This window comes from Loxodonta africana, chromosome 16, assembly GCF_030014295.1.
Source record: "Loxodonta africana isolate mLoxAfr1 chromosome 16, mLoxAfr1.hap2, whole genome shotgun sequence".
NCBI lineage: Eukaryota > Metazoa > Chordata > Mammalia > Proboscidea > Elephantidae > Loxodonta > Loxodonta africana.
The window spans coordinates 52,096,127-52,117,056 of NC_087357.1; the positions used below are offsets into that span (position 1 = coordinate 52,096,127).

The 20,930-nt window shown below is 36.4% G+C and overlaps 1 protein-coding gene across 17 annotated transcripts in view; it reads right to left on the reverse strand.

Annotated features, from left to right (window-relative positions):
- The window catches only part of PCDH15 (protocadherin related 15), an 853,216-nt gene that overhangs the window by 723,289 nt on the left and 108,997 nt on the right, over positions 1 to 20,930 (reverse strand). For 11 of the 17 annotated variants that reach the window (XM_064269614.1, XM_023546967.2, XM_023546966.2 and 8 more), the window contains exon 2: positions 13,858 to 13,923. The exons of 3 other annotated variants lie outside the window; for them this stretch is intronic. In XM_064269614.1, coding sequence (XP_064125684.1) covers positions 13,858 to 13,923 — 66 coding nt within the window. Of the gene's footprint in view, positions 1 to 13,857; positions 13,924 to 14,439; positions 14,455 to 20,930 lie in introns of all 17 variants that reach the window. 3 more of the 17 variants (XM_003409267.3, XM_003409266.3, XM_003409260.3) reach the window with 1 other exon arrangement.

The following is a 20,930-nucleotide window of genomic DNA, read 5'->3' on the forward strand; positions in this document are numbered from 1 at the left end:
TTACATTAATGGTTTTTCTAATGTTAAACCAGCCTTGCATAACTGGTATAAATCCCACTTGGTCGTGGCGAATTATCTTTTTGATATGTTGTTGAGTTCTATTGGCTAGAATTTTGTTGAGGATTTTTGCATCTATGTTCATGAGGGATATAGGTCTGTAATTTTCTTTTTTTGTGATGTCTTTACCTGGTTTTGGTATCAGGGAGATGGTGGCTTCATAGAATGAGTTAGGTAGTATTCCGTCATTTTCTATGCTTTGTAGTACCTTTAGCAGTAGTGGTGTTAACTCTTCTCTGAAAGTTTGGTACAACTCTGCAGTGAAGCCATCTGGGCCAGGGCTTTTTTTTTGTTGGGAGTTTTTTGATTACCATTTCAATCTCTTTTTTTGTTATGGGTCTATTTAGTTGTTCTACTTCTGAATGTGTTAGTTTAGGTAGGTAGTGTTTTTCCAGGAATTCATCCATTTCTTCTAGGTTTTCAAATTTGTTAGAGTACAATTTTTTGTAATAATCTGATATGATTCTTTTAATTTCAGTTGGGTCTGTTGTGATGTGGCCCTTCTCATTTCTTATTTGGGTTATTTGTTTCCTTTCCTGTATTTCTTTAGTCAGTCTAGCCAATGGTTTATCAATTTTGTGAATTTTTTCAAAGAACCTGCTTTTGGCTTTGCTAATTCTTTCAATTGTTTTTCTGTTCTCTAACTCATTTAGTTCAGCTCTAATTTTTATTATTTGTTTTCTTCTGGTGCTTGATGGATTCTTTTTTTGCTCACTTTCCATTTGTTCAAGTTGTAGGGACAGTTCTCTGATTTTGGCTCTTTCTTCTTTTTGTATGTGTGCATTTATTGATATACATTGGCCTCTGAGCACTGCTTTTGCTGTGTCCCAGAGGTTTTGATAGGAAGTATTTTCATTCTCGTTGCATTCTATGAATTTCCTTATTCCCTCCTTGATGTCTTCTATAACCCAGTCTTTTTTCAGGAGGGTATTGTTCATTTTCCAAGTATTTGATTTCTTTTCCCTAGTTTTTCTGTTATTGATTTCTAGTTTTATTGCCTTGTGGTCTGAGAAGATGCTTTGTAATATTTCGATGTTTTGGATTCTGCAAAGGTTTGTTTTATGACCTAATATGTGGTCTATTCTAGAGAATGTTCCATGTGTGCTAGAAAAAAAAGTATACTTTGCAGCAGTTGGGTGGAGAGTTCTGTATAAGTCAATGAGGTCAAGTTGGTTGATTGTTGTAATTAGGTCTTCTGTGTCTCTATTGAGCTTCTTACTGGATGTCCTGTCCTTCTCCAAAAGTGGTGTGTTGAAGTCTCCTACTATAACTGTGGAGGTGTCTATCTCACTTTTCAGTTCTGTTAAAATTTGATTTATGTATCTTGCAGCCCTGTCATTGGGTGCATAAATATTTAATATGGTTATATCTTCCTGATCAATTGTCCCTTTTATCATTATGAAATGTTCTTCTTTATCCTTTGTGGTGGATTTAAGTTTAAAGTCTATTTTGTCGGAAATTAATATTTCTACTCCTCTTCTTTTTTGCTTGTTGTTTGCTTGATATATTTTTTCCATCCTTTGAGTTTTAGTTTGTTTGTGTCTCTAAGTCTAATGTGTGTCTCTTGTAGGCAGCATATAGACGGATCTTGTTTCTTTATCCAGTCCGTGACTCTCTGTCTCTTTATTGGTGCATTTAGTCTATTTACATTCAGCATAATTATAGATAAATAAGTGTTTAGTGTTGTCATTTTGATGCCTTTTTATGTGTGTTGTTGACAATTTCATTTTTCCACTTACTTTTTTGTGCTGAGACGTTTTTCTTTGTAAATTGTGAGATCCTCATTTTCATAGTGTTTGACTTTATGTTTGTTGAGGCATTACGTTTTTCTTGGCTTTTATCTTGAGTTATGGAGTTGTTATATCTCTTTGTGGTTACTTTAATATTCACCCCTATTTTTTAAGTAAAAACCTAACTTGTATTGTCCTATACAGCCTTGTATCACTGTCCATATGGCAGTTCTATGCCACCTGTACTTAGTCCCTCTTTTTGATTATTGTGATCTTTTACGTATTGATTTCAATGATTCCCTGTTATGAGCATTTTTTTTTTTTTAATTAATCTTAATTTGTTTTTGTGATTTCTCTATTTGAGTTGATATCAGGATGTTCTATTTTGTGACCTTTTGTTGTGCTGGTATCTGATATTATTGGTTTTCTGACCAAACAATATCCTTTAGTATTTCTTGTAGCTTTGGTTTGGTTTTTGCAAATTCTCTAAGCTTGTGTTTATCTGTAAATATCTTAATTTCACCTTCATATTTCAGAGAGAGTTTTGCTGGATATATGATCCTTGGCTGGTAGTTTTTCTCCTTCAGTGCTCTGTATATGTCGTCCCATTCCCTTCTTGCCTGCATGGTTTCTGCTGAGTAATCTGAACTTATTCTTTTTGATTCTCCCTTGAAGGAGACCTTTCTTTTCTCCCTGGCTGCTTTTAAAATTTTCTCTTTATCTTTTGTTTTGGCAAGTTTGATGGTAATATGTCTTGGTGTTTTTCTTTTTAGATCAATCTTAAATGGGGTTCGATGAGCATCTTAGATAGATATCCTTTCGTCTTTCATGATGTCACGGAAGTTTTCTGTCAGCAGGTCTTCAACTATTTTCTCTGTGTTTTCTGTCCTTCCTCCCTGTTCTGGGACTCCAATCACACGCAAGTTATCCTTCTTGGTAGAGTCCCACATGATTCTTAGGGTTTCTTCATTTTTTTAAATTCTTTTATCTGATTTTTTTTCAGCTATGTTGGTGTTAATTCCCTGGTCCTCCAGATTTCCCAGTCTGCATTCTAATTGCTCGAGTCTGCTCCTCTGACTTCCTAGTGTGTTGTCTAATTCTGTAATTTTATTGTTAATCTTTTGGGTTTCTACATGCTGTCTCTCTATGGATTCTTGCAACTTATGAATTTTTCCACTATGTTCTTGAATAATCTTTTTGAGTTCTTCAACTGTTTTATCAGTGTGTTCCTTGGCTTTTTCTGCAGTTTGCCTTATTACATTTCCGAGGCCATCCCTGATATCTTGAAGCATTCTATAAATTAGTTTTTTATATTCTGTATCTGATAATTCCAGGATTGCATCTTCATTTGGGAAAGATTTTGATTCTTTTGTTTGGGGGGTTGTAGAAGCTGTCATGGTCTGCTTCTTTATGTGGTTTGATATCGACTGCTGTCTCCGAGCCATCACTAAGATGTAGCAGTGGTTTATTCTATAATTGCTCACTGAGTCTTATCTTGTTTTGTTTTCTTTCAATATACGTGGATGGGCTATTAGATTGTGCTGTCTTGTTTGTTGTAGTCCTTGACTTACTTATGATCTATTACCAGCTGGTTTGGGCTGTTGCCCGATATATATGCCTGAGTCTATTCACTATTCTTGAGTAGAATCTGATTTTGGGTCATCAAGTGTGTGCTGCACCCTAACACCTATCCACCTTGAGAAGTAGTGGTGATAGTTGTGTGCACCAGATTCTATTAGCAGCTGCGGTTCACACTCCAGGGGGGACAGGATGCTGACATGCTTCCCCTAAGTGTCAGTGAGGTAGGTGTGTCTATTCCTATAGCATCTTGGTGGGAGGGCACTGAAGCTGTACCTTAGGCCCCCAATGCAAGTACCTCTACTGATTGGTAGGTGTCACCCTCCTTAGACCCCTAAGGCAAGATGCTAGGTTGTCTGGGGGGAGCTTCAGCCCTCAGTTCCCTGTTGTGTGTCAGTTAGGAGTCTGTTGAAGAAGCAGAGATATCAGACCTGGGAAACTTGTTTTTCCAGTAAATCTGCTAAAAAAAAAAATGCAGTCAGATCCCTATCAGAACTGCTTTTGGATTATAACCGCCACCTTGTTCCCTGTATGGATGAAAGTCAGAGATATGGATTATATATGCTTGGCTGTAGCTGGTTCTGTGTTTTTAGTCCAATTAGGGATGGATTTTTGGTCCCTGGGTTTTTGTGGTTCCTTCTCTCAGGCGGGAAGAATGGGTTAGGAAAAGACCCAAAAAAAAAAAAAAAGAAGGAAAAGCAAAGCTGCCGTGGAGCCGGAGCCGTTCTCCCTCTGCCTCAGGAAATCCCAGTGTTAATGAAGCCGCCTGGGAAGGGTGGGGGAGGGTTCAGAGAAACAGGAGAGTCGCACCCCAGAATATAGCCAAAGTTGCTTATCTTGCTTGGAATGACTATTTTATCTGAGATTCCCAAGGGGCATGTTGCCTATGTGTGTTGGCTGTGTGGAGATTGCCCCCGAGGGTCTGGCCTGCTAAAGCTGCGGTCAGATCCTCTGCTGCCAGTCCAAAGCCTAGCATCAAGGTTCCCCTGCTGGGACGCTGCATTCCCGGCTCCAAAATCAGTCGTTGCCTCCCAGGGACTTCTCGTCCCACCAGCTGCATCGCCGCACCACCTCAGTGGACGGCTGGGCCCCCTCCCGGGGTTAGTTTAGGGGAGTAGGGCTGCACCCCATGTTTGCACAGGGACCAGATGCCCTGTTCAGCTCCCCTGCGCCCAGTCTAAAGTTCGGCGCCAAGGTTCCCCTGCTGGGACGCTGCACTCCCGGCTCCAAAACTAGTCACTGCCTCCCGGGGACTTCTCCCACCAGCCGCGTCGCCACACCGCCCACGCAGACCAGCTGGGCCCCCTTCCGGGGTCAGTTCAGAGGGGTAGGGCTGTGCCCCTTGTTTGGGCCGTCACAAGATTTTGTGTTCAGCTCCCCTGGGCCCAGTCCTAAGCCAAGCGCCAAGGTTACCTGACTGGGACGCTGGCTCCAGGCTCCAAAAACAGTCTCTGCTTCCCCGTATTTGTTCGTTCTCCGTCTCTGTCACTTAGGTCAACTCTTTAAATCTGAGTTTGTTGTTCAGGGTCCATAGATTGTTATATATATGATCGATTCACTTGTTTTTCTGAGTCTTTGTTGCAAGAGGGATCCGAGGTAGCGTCTACCTAGTCCGCCATCTTGGCCCCGCCTCCCAAAACCCCAGAGAGTATTTTTAAATGAATTTTAAACTCAAGAATGGATACTAGCCACTTGTATAAGAAGACACATCATGATGCATATAACCTTGGTTTTAGAAAAGAACTAACATAAAAGTCCCGAGATCTGTGTTATCTTTCTAATCCCAGCTATGCCTTTACTAACTTTACACTGCTCCTTGATACTTCTGAGACAATTGAGACCAACTAAAACAGGTGATTGACTTTTAGGAGACTAAAATACCAGCAATATGAAATTGAATGTGAGATAATTATTGTTTTCCCGTATAATCACAACTAAGCTGCTAACCCTATGTATAACATAAGGTTAGTAAAAAAAAGAATGAAAATGTATGAAGAAGCCTAATATTTTATGACATTTAGCTGGTATTTTGAAACAGGTTGAAATTAAACTAAAATAGTGGCTTTTCTTCTAAGATTCATAATAGGTTTCACAAAACAAATAGTATTAACTGATGAGGACTTATTCACTGTGGAGCATCATTTGAAAGATGTCAAGATTCAAGGTGCCAAAGAACGTTCAAATAATACAAGTGAAACAATCACTTTCATACCTGCTACTCATTACAGGCTGGAAATTCTAGAAGAGCTATTAACTGGTCATTGGCAATACAAAAACAGAAAGAAAAACTTGACTTCTAACAGTTTTCTGTAAAGCTTAATCACTACAAAGAAAGCTTAAGCTGACAGTTTGTTGAATGTGAGATGAAGTCTCAAGGGTAGCATTTAAATGAATCACTTCTTTTAAACTCATTTATAATCCTTAGCCTAACCGTTGTCAATAAGAGTATTCACATCCCTAAATAAATACTTGTAAGAATAGTAAATGAACCCTGTAGAGAGTATTGATGGAATGCTGCTTCCTCACTAATAACGCCCACACCTTGCTTGTCTTAAAGTATTAAGATAAACCCACGCACGTTAATCAACATTTCCAGCAAAACGGGCTTTTATAAAGATGAGCATTTTATCAAGCAAAGTAAATATGTTTATAAGGATTTCTCTGCAATGCGAACACACTAGTATTGAATCTTCTCTTCTTATTACTAGTGTTTTGAGGACAACATAACAAAAACATCCCTGGTTATTTTTGATAGAACCACACCATAAAATTTTCATACACTCAGTGTTAATTAGCTATTCAAAACTATCGTGTTCACATCAACCTTTGGGGTTACTGCAATAATCTTTTATTATGTGTTAAATGAGGCAATGATACCAGGAGACCAAAATGAATGAGTTCATATTTTTTCTGATAGCTTTGTTTATTAGTGAAAAATATATTTTTTTCAAAAGGTAAAATTATCTGAGATTAAACCACACATCCATGTACAAGTAGGTGTGTATTCAAATGTTAAATTCTGCAAAGCTAGGACATTGAGTAGGTGATGGGAAAGAGAATTACCTTTTGTAAACTGTAGGTTGCTAGGTCACAATCATGCTGGAAACTTTTGAATCTGTTATTTCCTCTGTCTGTAATGTAAGCTCCCTGGCTAAATGCATGGCTCGTGTCTTCAGTATTAATTTTGGACTGAGCTCTGCTCAAATGTTTCCTCTTCAAAGCAATCAGCACTCTGTGTAAAATAGCACTACTGCCTCCTTACTTATCCACCACTCTGTCTTATTTTGCTCCATTTTAGTTCTTCTCCCCAGAGCCATTTGCCTCTGCCTCCATGAGCAGAGTGGTTTTACTGTTTTCCTCCCTGATGCTAGAATAGCATTTCACACAATGTAGAATGTCAGTAACTACATCTTGAAGAAATCACTAAATAAATGAATGATAAAATAATGATTGGATAAAGGAGTAAATGATTGAAATAACAACAATAATCCTGTAGTGGGCATATGTTTGCTTGTAATAGAGGAAGAGAGAATTGCAAGCAGGTGGTTTCATTCACTTATGTTCTACTGCAGCTACTTTGTTGTAAAGTAGAAGAGAAAAAACTTAAAAGGCTAATTTTCCTAGAGAACTCTGATTATCAACTATCCTTTTCTTACTCAAAGCCAATTGGAGAAGCAGCCCTCTCAACCAAGCACAAGTCTGACTATGCAAATCACAGTTCTGTAGATTTACAAATTTTCAAACTCAAACAAGAGGAAAAACACAAACAAAAGCAATAATAGGAGAAATAAGATGGTTTAAATGTTCTTATGAAGGAAAAACTCTTGTTTCCAAGGTGTCCTTAGTTAAACAAAAATGAGTTCAGTGCTGACAGCCCAATACTTGTGACTTGGGAATGAACAAGTACAGTATGCCAAAATGCAGAGTCTAGAAAACAAAAACCAGTGGCAAGTAGTTTTGGTAGATTAAAAATAAAGCAGTGTTAATATATTAACCTGTCTCCATGTTCTGTTTAATATCCATTCGTATTTTACCTATGCTGAATGTACTCTGATAGTCCATAAAGAAAAAAAAAAAAAATTTTTTACAGCCTATGACAATTCCCCAAGTCTTTACTATTGAGTTAATTAAGAGATTCATTTTTGTTTGTTCTAAGGAATCAGTATGTACCATATGCTTAAACTACACAACCTGATATGACTATGAATTACAGGCTGGCTTTAGTGCATTCTTCACAGCTGGAAAAGGACAGCAAGTTCTTCCATATTGATTAATTCGCATAGAATACCAGTAAGCACGTACAAGTGAAAACATTAGCCATTCCACTTAGGAAAATTTGATATGTGCATATTTAGTTTGAAAATTGATGTAGGAGGCATTTTTAGTCCAAGAAATATTTTAATTTGGGGATTACTATTTTTACACAGTGATTGCTAAGAACATTTACACTGTTGGTACTGTACTCTATTAAAAAGTAAGGGTAATGACCCGTTCCAGATTTCCAATGTCCTAGCAGAGAAGACAATTCACAGACCAACAGCCTCAGCTACACAGATCAATAATTTAGCAGCCATTATTTGATCATGTGGAAACCGTGGTGGCATAGTAGTTAAGCGCTACGGCTCTTAACTAAGAGTTTGGCAGTTTGAATCCGCCAGGCACTCCTTGGAAACTCCAGGGGGTAGTTCTATTCTGTCCTATAGGGTCACTATGAGTCGGAATTGACTTAACGGCAGTGGGTTTGGTTTTTGGATTTGGTCATGTGGAGCAGATGGTCATGCTAAAGGGTATTTGGGAAAGAAACTTCTTGCTGGTTAGGGGATTAAAAAATAAATAAATAAATAACTCATCATCATCGAGTCAATTCTGACCCACAGTGACCCTACAGGACAGAGTAGAACTGCCCTATAGAGTTTTCAAGGAGCACCTGGTGGATTCAAACTGCTGACCTTTTGGTTTGCAGCTGTAGCTCTTAACCACTACACCACCAGCGGTTTCCTATGGATAGGGAATGGTAGAGTCTAATGCCTCAAGAGTGTTCATGTGGAGGGTGGATGGATGAGCATTGCTTAGGGAGGTTGTGGGCAGAGAAAACCCCCAGGAGCTCTATTACAAAACAAGTTGGTGCTTCATTCATCCTTAAATTTCTAAATAATTTCCATCAGAGGCTCCCTTCCCCTATCAACCTCATAAAAGGGAAATTCATGTGTAAACAGTGTGCTGCCTATGCAGACTAAGCTCAAGGTCAAGTCCCCTCACTCCATCCTAACAAAACAGTCACCCTCTGGATACTCCTTCCCCCATGTCAAAGAACCTCTGTCTTTTTTGCATCATCCTAATTTAATTCTTTCACCCCTGTTGCCTTAATTAGAAGTCAAAAAACTTGTGACTTGTGGATCACCTAAGGACAAAGATGTGTTTTGTTTGGCTCATAAAAGGAGTCAAGATTTAAATTAGAATGGCTTTTTTTTTTTTTGGTATACAGATTTCCTATTTTTCTGGGGAAAAAAGTGGAGGATCTATTTTTCTACACGGTTATAAGTGGGTGGATTCTAATAGGCCTTCCCTCCTTACACTAGACAGGCCAATTCTTGTTTTCTGCCCTGGTTATGTTCAACCAATCTATGCTAGTAAAATCAATACTAGCTTTAGTCGTTTGCCTTAATAATGTATGATATAAATATTCTCTGTTATTTATAGAAAAATGATTCATTATCACATCATCATTTAGGATTAAGCATGTGCGTGTGAGAGTGAGAGTGAGAGAGAAATAATTTAATTCTATATAATTCAAGCATACTCCTATTAGACATGAGATTAAAATAATTAAACAAAAAGAAAAATGCATTTAGAAGACAATTTTTTCCCTCCCTTGATATGCTGTTCATTTCTTCAGAAACCAGGGATTATTTGTACAATTTAGTCTTTTCATTGTCACTAATACCATTAACATCCTGAAATTTAGACAGCAGCAGAGGGATCACTAAGTTTTATAGGGAGTCACAGGGTGGCTAGCTGCTAGCTGAAACATTGGCAGTTTGAAGAAGACCACCCACAGGCCTGGCAAACTGCTTCCACAAGGCCACAGCCTTGAAAACCCTGTGAAGTACAGTTCTACTCTGACACTCCCCAGGAGTCGGAATAGACTGGACATCAACTAACTACAATTTTATAGAGCTGTTTTCCCTTGTACAAAGTGCCCTATCCTGCTGGTCTTTTCAACTTCTGTCTGCTTTGTGAATTTCTCTTGTCCCTTGCTTTCATGTCATTCTGTTCACTCCAGCAATTCCACTACATGCCGGGGTGCTATTTAGTCAACAAAAAAGAAAAGGAAAATTGTAGATTAATGTAGAATATATGACTCAATGTCAATAAAATCTAGGTAACTTGAGGAGATGAGTAACAACCCTATTTCCCTAGTGGTAAGAAACCCTTCTATTTACTTATCACGTCACAGTTGTATATTCAGAAGGTTTACAGCTGCTGATCTTTTAGAAAATGATTCTTTGGAACAAATGAAAAGAAACAGAATGTGTCATCACATATGTAGCTTCACCAGTAATGGCCAGTGCCAAACTGTTTTCTATTATAACAACGGTGGTCTTATAGTTGCAATAAAAACACAAAACAAAACGAAACCCATTCCCATCGAGTCGATTCTGACTCATAGGGACCCTATAGGTCAGAGTAGAACTGCCCCATAGGGCTTCCAAGGAGCACCTGGAAGATTTGAACTGTCAACCTTTTGGTTAGCAGCTGTAACTGTCAACCAGAATGCCACCGGGGTAATACACAGGGAATTGGGCAGCCTTACTTTGTACCTTGGCTTAGGTCCACTACTGGCAAATGCATTTTAGTTTCATTTAACTCCTTCATAATTTGTGGGAAAACTCTAATTCTCACCAGTGCGTACACTTTTCAATGGAAATAACTCAGAATGACTTGATGATGACTGGGTAAACTATGGAGTGAAAATAAATGAGTAATTATTGTTTTGGTTCTATGCAGCACCCACAACCAATTTACAGAAGACTCCTGTTTTAGTTATCTAGTGCTCCTATCACAGAAATAACACAAATGAATGGCTTTAACAAACAGAAATTTACTTTCTCACTGTAAAGGAGGCTAAATGTCGGAATTCAGGGTGCCAGCTCTAGAGGAAGGCTTTCTCTCTCTGGCAGCTCTGGAGCAAGGTCTGAAAATTTGTCTGATTCAGTGATTCTAAAGCCTGTTTGAATGTCATTGCGTATTTGCTGTAAAGAAGCCAGGGACTCTTACTTGGTTGGCACTCAGAGGCAGGCCTTTAAATAGTAGCAGTGTAACTGCCCCTGGACTCTCTCTTTCCAGTGAGGCTCAATGCCATAAACCACTCAGTCCAAAAGAACTAGAAAACGATTTCCAGAAAGACTTTTTCAGACATTCTCATTTTATTAAGCCTAGATAACATGCTCTAAGTCTGTTTCTCTCTATGTACCCATCCCCGAATGTAATGAAACATATAACACTCACTCCACACTGGTTCTTGAGCTTACTGGTGGTCGTCAAGAAGCATAATTACTATTTATGTATCCATTTTGTCTCCTTACAGTGGATTTTCTGACAATTGTGATGAAAATATATTCCTGGTTCAGGCTAGGGTGATGCCATGAATCTAAGTGTGCTGGTGAGGATAAACTCAAGGGTGGGGAAGAATCTAACAGGGCTCAGGGTAAGAAAAAAGTTTATGGTTCTCTGCCTGTTACCTTTTTTAAATACTTATATATATATATATTATATACATACACTTATATTTGTGTGTATATATATATACCTATATATATATAACACACCTATATATATATAAAAATATAAATGTGCAAAGGAAACCCTGGGGGCATAGTGGCTAAGTGCTATGGCTGCTGTCCAGAAGGTCAGCAAGTCAAATCTACCAGGTGCTCTTTGGAAACTCTATGCGGCAGTTCTACTCCGTCCTATACAGTCGCCATGAGTCAACATTGACTCGATGGCAATAGGTATTAATGTGCAAATGCACATGTAAAAATGTATTTACCATACATATACAAAGAAAATATTGCAATCCCACTGGATGTAAAAATTTTGAAAGGCACATGTTCGTGTGACAAACATCCATATTCTACAAAGGTAGCTCAGTGTCTTATACAAGAAAATTAAATATATATTTTAAAAAAACTGAGTTATTTCTTTTTTAGAAGCTATGCCCCAGTGAAAGATATCTTTTGTAATATTGTTTAGCAATAGAGATCGATAAAGTGAGCCAAAGGCAAGTTGACCCATAGTACACATACTTGTTTGGCTTAATAATGGATTTGCCATGCTTTTCTTTTAAGGAACTGGAACATCTTTAAAAATGAGTGCTTATGATAAACTACATGGCGGCACTGGGTTGGTTTACTGGATATCTTATACTACTGATTAAAAAACATAGAAAGCGAGAAATTAAGAGAATTTAAGTTCAAGGCTAGAAATAACTGTTATATTGGGAAGTTCCTGGCTGCTTAAGAAAAATATGAAAAACCTTGTTATGGGTTGATTCGCTTAGACTTTTAAGACAAGGATGATTACACACTGCATTATAATATCTGGTAGAATTTCATTTGAGCACCATATTTTTAGAAATTTAACATAAAAGAAAAAAGTAAAACATTCTGTCTGTAGGTCTATATTTATACTCCCTGTGATGACAGCATTTTGAATACCTGCCAGTTTCTATAAAATATGTCAAGTAAGGAGCACAACATTACTGCACCGTATCAGGTCACATTCTTCTGAGACACAAATATTGAACTTTCGCCCTATGTTATTGCACAGCACTGCTCTGGCAACACCTTTGTAGAGTGCCTGAGTTTCTTTGAAAAGTGTGGTCGAATCAACACAAATGGGTATAAAACATCATTATTATTGCGGATTTAATTAGCTGGTCAGCAAAAGAAGCTCTGAACAAAATCACACGTTAAATTGAAATTATTTAGTAACAATAAATGTGTTATTTCATCTCAGCTTATATGCTCAAGGGAATTGGTAGATAATAAGAATATAGTATACAGATTGACCTATCATGTCTATTTATTTTTTATTAGAAAGGTTAACCGTTTTCATTGTAAAATTTTTGAAAAATATGGATTTCTTCACAGGAAAAAAGTTAACTTATTACACACATGAGACAGAACTTTTTCTGGCATATCATTTTGATTTTTTTTTTTTCCTATAGACACTTTTCAGGCTTATTTCTACTTTATTTAAATGTATCATACTCCTAATTAATCATATACTTTTATGATGTTTACAGACTGACTTTTTAAAAAAATGACAAAAACACTCAAATTTCTGTGTCTTTTTAATGTGTGAAAATTTAACAGAGACACTTAAATTTGTTTAAACAGAGGCCAGCGACACTGCAGACGTTTTGGGCTGAAAGGATATGCAAGAAAGAAAGAAAATGGTTGTGCCAATTAATCAAAAGTGTTAAACAAATGACTGTAATGCAGCACAGTAAATCCATGATGACGCGAACCAATGCAGATAGTTCATATTTTAAAAAAGTTTTCATAAGATATGAAATACCTGTGTTGGAAAAGAATGTCATTCTGTAATAAACATTTGACATAATTCTCCTTTTTTTTTTTTTGTTAATGATATTTAGAATGAAAAGTACAAGCTGAACACACCCAATGGAAGGTCCTTCACAGAAGTGGGAGACAAAATGAGCCACAGAACACATTCACACACTTAGAATAGCTTAAATAGAAACAGAGCCACCAGAGATAACCATTCACCTGGTACCTAATAGAGAAGGAAACATTTTAATATTCATACATTGACATTTAGAGAGGCTAGGAGATTGTTGCAGGATTACATTTGGTTTCAATAAGGAAAATTACTTTTTTGAAGAACTTTATATGAATTAGGTATTGGTTGTTAAATACAACAGAAAGCCTGAGTAAAAATCAGACTCTTCCTCTGCTCTAGGCTAGTTGGGCTGCCTTTATCCAAGCATTTTCAGTTTTCTTATTATCCATTCCAATATCTCCATGTCTAATAGGCTATAGATTTCAGTCCTTACCTGATTCTACCCAATTTCTTGTGGTCCACTTCTTTTGGAGGAATACAATGTGTTTCAGTTAGAAAACTATATATATAATAGTCAACTCTACTTAGTGACCAAAGGGGGAGGGGGGAATTCAACTTGGTATCTGAATGCATTATCAGCCTGACCCTCAGTCAAATTGACTCCTTCTCAATCAAAACCAAACATTTCTATTCATTGAAAGATTGTCTTATAATGTGATCCAAGCAAAGAATTTTCAGGGAAAGGTATAACTTAAACCCAAACAGGGAAAAAAATTAAAGGGGAACTAATTGTGGATTTGGGTTAAACCATTCATTTAGTACCTCCACACATAACATATCAAGCACTGAAATTATAAGAAATCCCTCCTAGTTTAGTCATTTGAAAAATACAAAGCTTACTCACCATTCCGACTCTCTTCATCAATAGCAACTATAGTAGCTGGTGGTCCTCCCCTAGCTAGTTTGCAATCTTAAGGAGAAAAAAAAAGCAAAGGTATGAATTAACAATTGCAAGGGCAGTCACTCTAAGATCAAATTCATCAAGATAAGCATATTGATAATTTTTAATCCTACAATCAAATTAATATGCATCGTTACTTTTAACAATTTATTATCTTGAAAATGCTCATAATGACCGCATAGATTTCTTACCACAGCATAGCACAAATCACTTTGTGTATCACAAAACTACTCAAATACTACTAAGAAAACACCAGCAGAGACCACTGGAGAGCAGAAATCCTTCAGGACAGAGATAATGGGATGGTAATTTAACCCAAAGAAACAACATAAAGGAATGATTAACAAAGGATAAATTGTAATTAAAGCTTCACAACAGAAACAAACATAATTGGACTTTAATTGGGATAAAACAACTAATTAAAGTGACTGAATAGAATTTTAATAATGTTCTAAAGAGAATAAAACAAAGACAGACAAGCAATGTTCATGAGGTTGGTTAAGATTTTTGCTTTTGTCATCTTACCCTCATATTGCCAGTCTGGAGTCAAAAGTATAGAGTCATCAAGGGAAGCAGATCAGAAAAATGGAAGAAAGAAAGGAAGAAAGAATATATGTATACATTTAGCAAGAAATTTAAAGATATAAAAAGAATTACACAATAACAGATACATTACCTAATGATTTGTGGAAATAGAATACAGCAAAATCTTTATATCAGATTTTGTAATTCTAACATAATATTAACACATTAACTTGATAATGTATGTCATTAGCATCTTAAAAGCTATTAAAATCAGACTTGCAAACAACATGAAGTGCCTTTATATGTTTATCAAAAGATAAATACAAATTACTTATGAACAGTCTATTATCCCTACGTTGAACAAGCCGTAAGAATAGTGCCTGTCAATCAGTAGTGATGACTATTCATTATTGCAAACTTTGCTTGTACCATGCCACATATCACATGGTAACAGACATAAAAATACTATCATGAGCCATAATATCCATGATTATTAAAATGTGAAGGCTTTGCCTACAAGAAGTCATATGAACACTTCCGAGACATAAAACACTATATACCCTGGGAGGCACTCAGTGAACCTGGTAGGATTGTGTTATGCAGTTATATATACATGACCAAAAACCAAAAAAACTAAACCCACTGCCACGGAGTTGGTTCTGACTCATAGCAACCCTATAGGACAGAGTAGAACTGCCCCATATGATTTCCAAGGTTATAAATCTTTACGGAACCAGGCTGCTACGTCTTTCTTTTGCAGAGCGGTTGGTGGAATCGAACTGCCAACCTTGGTTAGCAGCCGAGTGTTTAACCACTGCACCACCAGGGGTCCTATATACACATGACACACTCCTGTGCATCTTAAACTTACTTTGCTTAACGCTGTCCAAATATGTGTGTTATTTGGAAGATGACTTCAAGATTTTTTTGCTTTGATTGTTTTTTAAACTGTATTTATTGTAAACATAACATGGACATGAATAATAAGGACTTTTGCAAGCACTGTTGTTTCTCTCAAGACGCTTGAGACCTCAGACACAAAACAATTTTTTTCTCTCTTTTCTTGTCAATATTTGAGTTACAAGCCACAACATTTAAAAGCTTAAAGTATATCATATTTATTACACACATTCCTTTCCTTCTTATACCGTCTGGCCTAACTTGTCATCTCTACTCCTGCAATGGTCTCCTCACTGGTCTCCCAGAAGACTTTCTTACACTGCATTCACCATTCAATCCCCAAGAATTTTCTTCAGTCACAGTGGTGAAATAATGGCACTCCTCTCCACAAAATTTCTCTAAATTTTCTTCAAAATAAAGCAAAATTTCTTAGGGTAACATTCCATTTTTCATGTCATGATCTCAAGACGCTTTACTTAGAATTAAATACCGTGTCCTTCAGTTACATCAGACAACTTACTCCTGCCTGAGCATTCTCTGTATTTTAGGGGAAGTCCTGTTACCTAGATGCGTTTCTGCCTCTACTTTTCCATGGCAAATCTCTGCCTGTTTTCTTGGAACCAGATATTTCACCCACTCATTAAAACCTTGCCTGTACTTACCAAAAAGAATTTAGCTTTCATTCTCATCTACACATATTTTCTTCATCTAGTTTTTCCTTTATACATTGAAACATTCACTTAGTCAGTCAAATGTATAGATTAATTACAATGTACAAAATATGAGAAGAAAAAAAATAAGGCTTTTCTTCAAGGATCTTGAGTATGGAAGAGTAGGAACCAGATAGGACAAAGACATATAAACAGTCACACAATCATAGTAGAATGTGGGATGTGTGAAGTAAGTCTTCAATAAACTTGGTAACAACACAAAAGAGCAAAAGAAGGAAAAGGATAATACATCTGGGGAGTGGAAATGGAGTAGTGAGAAAGCAGATGCAATCTGCAAAGGAGAGAACAAAGGAAACCGGGCCAGTTCTTACAAGACCAGTTCTTACAAACATTTCTTCATTTGTATTTTAGAGAGTAATTATATTTCAATATCATTCTTTCCTCCCTCTGTATATATAGTAACTGTTTAGCGAAGGCTTTCATTATGGTGATGGAAGGTAAGTAAAATATGTTGTGTATTTGAATGTGAAAGTTGATAGATGAATAAATGTTTAGTCAATAAATTTATGGGCAGGTAGAATGAAGAAAAAGTAAATTAGGGGCAGTTGGGCATAAATATTTTAATTTTTTTCACCAGTTTATTTCTATTGACATTAAGGATAGACTTTCTCTATACAACCAAACCAAATTAGACTCTATATTCCAGCCTTGATTAACTCTCCTACTGTCCCTATACACTGACAGTTCATTCTTTAGCCATATCAAACTAAATGTATATTTGTTCTTCCATCTGCTGAAATATCTTTGCTCCTTTGTCCTTAGGTTTACTTCTATTCCTCTTTCAAGTATTTGCCAAGGTTTCAAAGATAAAGACTCCACAAGAAAACTATAGACCACTATTCCTTATGAATATAGACGCAAAAATCCTCAGCACAATACTAGCAAACAGAATATTAAAAGAATTATACACCATGGTCAAGTGAGCTTTATCCCAGGAATGCAAGGGTAGTTCAACATAAAAAAAAAAAAATTAATTGATGTATTAGACCACATTAATAAAATGAAGGAAAAGAATCACAATCACATGCTTACCTCAATTTACACAGAAAGGAATTTGACAAGATCCAACACTGTTTCATGATATAAACATTCAACAGTCTAAGAGTAGAAGAGAAATTTCTCAACAAGATAAAGGGAATTTATGAAAAACTTACAGATTAAAAAAAAGAAAAAGCTAAACCTGTTGTTGCTGTGTCAATTCTGACTCATAGTGACCTTGTAACTGTCCCATAGGGTTACCAAGGAACAGCTGGTGGATTCAAATTGCCAACCTTTTGATTAGCAGCTGACTTCTCAACCACTGCGCCACCAGGACTCCACAGATAACAACGTATTCAATGGCAAAAGACTGAAAACTTTCCCCCTAAGATCAGGAACAGGAGAAGGATATTCTCTTTCACAACTGCCATTCAACATTGTACTGGAAGTTTTAGCCAGAGCAAAAAAAAAAAATGTGTCCAAATTGGTAAGTAAGAAGTAAAACTATCTCTATTCAGAGATGACATGATCCTATATATAGAAAATCCCAAAGAACCCTAAAGGAAGCTTCTAGAGCTGACAAATGAATTCAGCAAAGTTGCAGGGTATAAGATCACAAGATCAAAGATACAAAAATCAGTTGTGTTTCTATACACTAAAAAAAAAAAAAAAAATGGAAAATCTTAAAGAATAATTATGAAAATAATTCCATTTACAGTAGCATCTAAAACAATAAAATACCTAGGAGTAAATTTAACCAGGAAAGTGAAATACTTGTTCACTGAACGATGAAACATTGCTAAAAGAAATGAAAAATGGCCTAATTAAATGTAAAGACATCTCGTGTTCACTGATTGGAAGAGTTAATATTGTTAAGATGTCAATACTACCTAGATCTATGAATGCAACACAATCTCCTTCGAAATTCCAACAGCCTCCGTTGCAGAAATGAAAGTCAATCTTGAAATTTATATGATATTGTGAGGGGCCTCAAATAAACAAAATAACCTTCAAAAAAAAGAACAAAATAGAAGCCTCATACTTCCCTATTTCAAAATATACTATAAAGCTACAGTAATCAAAATAGTCTTGTACTAGCATAATGATAGATATATATAGACCAATAGAATAGAACTGATAGTCCATAAATAAACCTATACATCTATGTGCAATTAATTCCTAACAAAGATGCTAAGTTCATTCAGTGGGGAAAGAAAAGTCTCTTCAACAAATGGAATGAAATAGAAGCCATGCTTCACACCGTATGCAAAAATTTACTTGAAATGGATTAATGACCTAAATATATGAACTAAAAACATAAAACTTTTAGCAGTACATACAGGGGACTTCTTCAAGATCTAGTTTTTCACAATGGATTCTTAGACACGACACCAAAAGCACAAGCAACAAGAGACAAAGTAGATAAACTGGTCATCAAAATGAAAAAATATGTATATATACCAAAGGACTTTATCAACAAAAAGACAAACTATAGAAAGGGAGAAAATATTTGGGAATCATATATTTGACAAGGGTTTAATATCCAGAATATATAAACAACTCCTACAACCTTAACAACAAAAAGATAACACAGTTTAAAAAGGACAAAAGACTTGAGTAGATATTTCTTCAAAGAACGTATACATATGGCCAACAAAAACATGAATAGATGCTCAATGTCATTAGCCAGTAGAGAAATGCAAATCATAACCACTGAGATATCATATAACACCCATTACCAAAAAAACAAACCCATTGCCATCGAGTCAATTTCGACTCATAGCCACATTATAGGATAGAGTAGAACTGCCCCAGAGGGTTTCCAAGGAGTGACTGGTGGATTCAGACTGTTGACCTTTTGCTTAGCAGTCGAGCTCTTAACCACTGGGCTCCTAACACCTATTAGTTAGGGTGGAGACTATCAGAAAAATGGAAAATAGCTAGTGTCATCGAGAATGTAGAGTAACTTGAATTCTCATCGATTGTTGGTGGGAATGTAAATTAGTGTGAACTGTGGAAAACAGTTTGGAAATTCCTCAGAAAGTTAAATACAGAATTACCGTACGACCCAGCAATACTACTACTAGCCATACACCCAAAAGATATGGAAGCAGGGACTCAAACATTTTTCTGTACACCAGTGTTCATGGAAGCATTATTCACAATAGTCAAAAGGTGGAAACCACCCAAGTGACCATCAACAGATGAATGGATAAACAAAATGTGGTATATACATACAATGGAATATTATTCAGTCATATACAGAAATGAATTTCTGATACATGCTGACTTAGATGAATCTTAGAAACATTAAACTTTACCATAGTACCATAAGTCGAACACAAAAAAGAAAAATATTATATGATCCCACTTAAATAAAATTTCCAGAATAGGCAAATCAATAGAGACAAATGCTTATTAGTGTTTACCAGGGACTAGGAGGAGGAAGAGAGAAAAATGTTATTACTTAAGAGGTACCGAGTTTCTGTTGAGGGATATGAAGATCATCTGGAAATTACATGGTGAATGTAATTAATGTCACTGAATTGTACACTTAAACTCTAGTAGAAAATCTTCCTTTTTGCCAGTCTAGAATCAATGGCTCTTTTCTGAATTCCTGTGGTGTACACTGTGTCCCATTATAGTGATTATATGGTTGAAAAATAATAGTGCTCCTGGAGACAAAGCCTCTGCCATATTCATTCTGGTAACCTCAGTACCTGGCATGGTACCTGGCAAGAGTTGGTTGTGAAAGAATATTTGTTGAATTTTCCTGAAATACAGTCAACACATGTACAATCTCCCATTGGACATCTTTCCATGAGAGCTTCTCAGAAGTCTCTGGCCTTACTACCGGTTCACTGGAAGAAACAGTCCAGGAAAGGAGGCTCCACCACATTTCCTCCAAGTCAGACCCCTTTATGTGACTTCCACTAAGCTTTGTTCTTCTGGCAGCTTCTAATTCCCCAAAATAAATTATCTTCCCATACAACAGATGCTTTATTTCTTTGGAATCAAATAAAAAATAATTTGTTATTTTTTTTTTAGACTCACAGCACTAATGAAGAGAGGTTAGTAAGAGACAAAAATAATCTATTAATAACATTGTTCACAACAGCCACAGCGTTTGTTCTGGAATGATGCAGTCATGAAAGCATAATTAATTAGTTTTGAAATTCACAAAAATATTTTTAATAAGAATGAGCATACTCAGAATTGTCTTGAAAAGAATGTAATTTTGTGTGGAATAGCCAGGGACATATTAAGCATGCAAAATGTTCAAATGGAGATCTAAGTGAAGACTAGAAAGCAATTTGGTGGGCTGGGATCCTGTTCTCTATGGTCTATGGATAATCTGTTTCCCACAGGAAAGACAGGTTAGTGGATGAAGTCTGTACCTTGAAATGGACCTTCTTAATCTATTTAATTTCACCCTTGACTCCCCCAGTTAAATCACAAATTCATTGTTTTTCATGCCTAAGATCAAAACCTCTCAGGCTTGTACCCCTTTCCCATATCCAATTTGGTGTAAAGTACAGGATATGAATACAAATACCTGAATGCTCTGTGTGGTTTATTTCTATAGATATGCCATTAAGCTAAAAATAAACCATGTATTTTTAAATAATCTCATGCAACATATTGTATTTAAACTTCCCCCAAAAGTATTAGAATGTTGTATAATAATTGGTTTCAAAGGTACTAAGCCTGTGGTTCTATGTTTTTATTGTAGTCAGTGGTTTAAGATCATGTTACAGACAGGCCAGAACAATGGCAATGATCCAGAATTGTCCAAGTATGCTCATTCCCGTACCAAGAAGAGAACAGAGTTACAACCCTATTTCAACTTTAGCCTATTCTCAAAACTACCATTTATGACCA